This window comes from Eurypyga helias, unplaced genomic scaffold (genome assembly GCF_000690775.1).
Source record: "Eurypyga helias isolate BGI_N326 unplaced genomic scaffold, ASM69077v1 scaffold21387, whole genome shotgun sequence".
In the NCBI taxonomy this organism is placed as follows: Eukaryota; Metazoa; Chordata; class Aves; order Eurypygiformes; family Eurypygidae; genus Eurypyga; species Eurypyga helias.
The window spans coordinates 1-1,219 of record NW_010263903.1 but is presented as its reverse complement, the minus strand read 5'-3'; the positions used below and the strand labels follow the sequence as shown (position 1 = coordinate 1,219).

The following is a 1,219-nucleotide window of genomic DNA, read 5'->3' as shown; positions in this document are numbered from 1 at the left end:
CTGACATACCGCTCTCTTCCCCTTTTGTCCCACATCTGGCATCCCCAGGACACCACAACCCTCTTTTCCCAAGACACCTTAGCTAGGTTGTGGGCAGCCAGACCCCTGGTGCAGCAAACGCTGAATTACTAACAGGCACCAACAGCAAAGGAAAAAAATCCTTTGCAAAGCAGATGAAAAACAATCTGCAAGGGCTGCACTCTCATGCCTGGAAGGTACACAGTTTTGACAGCAAGAGCAGGATCGTACCCGACTGCCATTGCTCCCTGCTCTGAATACCTCCCGCTCTGCCTTTGCTTGCCAAGGAAACAGCCCCCAATGGGTTCTGTCTTCCAGCCTCGGCTCCTTCGACTCCCCAGCGCTTACCCCATGTCACAAGTGTAGATTATTGTCGTCCCTAACACGAGGTCAGTTGTGTAGTTAAAGTTGCCGTTCATGATGTCCGGTGGTGTGCAGGACTTTGCTGGAAAGGCAAAGGATCAGCATTAGCTTTATTTTATAGCACGACGTGAAACTCAGGTGACAGTTCTATTCAGTGTCATTAGAGACTGAGTGACTCTTTCTCAGGCACCTAACTTCCCCCAGGAGCAAATACCAGCACTTTCAGAAAAGATACAGGACCCACGTTAACTTCTGAGAAGTGAAGATTAAAACACAAATAACAGCACAAAGAAAGCTACGGACAAATCAGAAAAGCCAAGGCTTATGCACTTACTAATAACAACCCCAGTGGGCTCAGGGCAGAGGGTCTTTGTCCATAGGGAAAGGAAAGAACGTGAAGGAGAAGGGGACGAGGAGGGACCCACTGACCACCCTGGGGATGGCACAGGAGTATTACCAAGCAGTCACAGGCTCCCACACCTTTTTCTGCTCTGTACTTTGCTTCCATCCAGATATATTATGGCATTTAATCCGTATCACTTGATAGTGAAGTAATTATGGAGGGCAGAGATCATATCCCAGAGATGAACATTCCCAAGTGGAAAGGGCAGCCCCAGGCAGGCACGCAGGGTGGGGGCTTGTTCTCAACTGCCCTAAAAGCAGTAACCTGGGGAGCAAGCCCCCGGCTGTGCTGACCCACCAGCGGGGTCTGGGTTCAGCAAGGGACCCCCTCACCCCCATCCCAGGAGCCCGCGAGGGGGGAAACCCACCGACGCAGAAGTCGGGGTTCGCATGCCAGAGCGAGGTGTTGAGGCAGGTGACCAGGGGGGAGCTGCCC

At 52.1% G+C, this 1,219-nt stretch overlaps 1 protein-coding gene across 1 annotated transcript in view; it reads right to left on the bottom strand.

The window, feature by feature from the left end:
* The window catches only part of LOC104513022 (complement receptor type 2-like), a gene marked incomplete at its 5' end in the record, with an annotated part of 6,710 nt that extends 5,501 nt beyond the window's left edge, over positions 1-1,209 (bottom strand). The window contains 2 exons of the mRNA XM_010156237.1: positions 367-463; positions 1,152-1,209. Coding sequence (XP_010154539.1) covers positions 367-463; positions 1,152-1,209 — 155 coding nt within the window. The remainder of the gene's footprint in view (positions 1-366; positions 464-1,151) is intronic.
* Between the last annotated feature and the right edge of the window lie 10 nt (positions 1,210-1,219).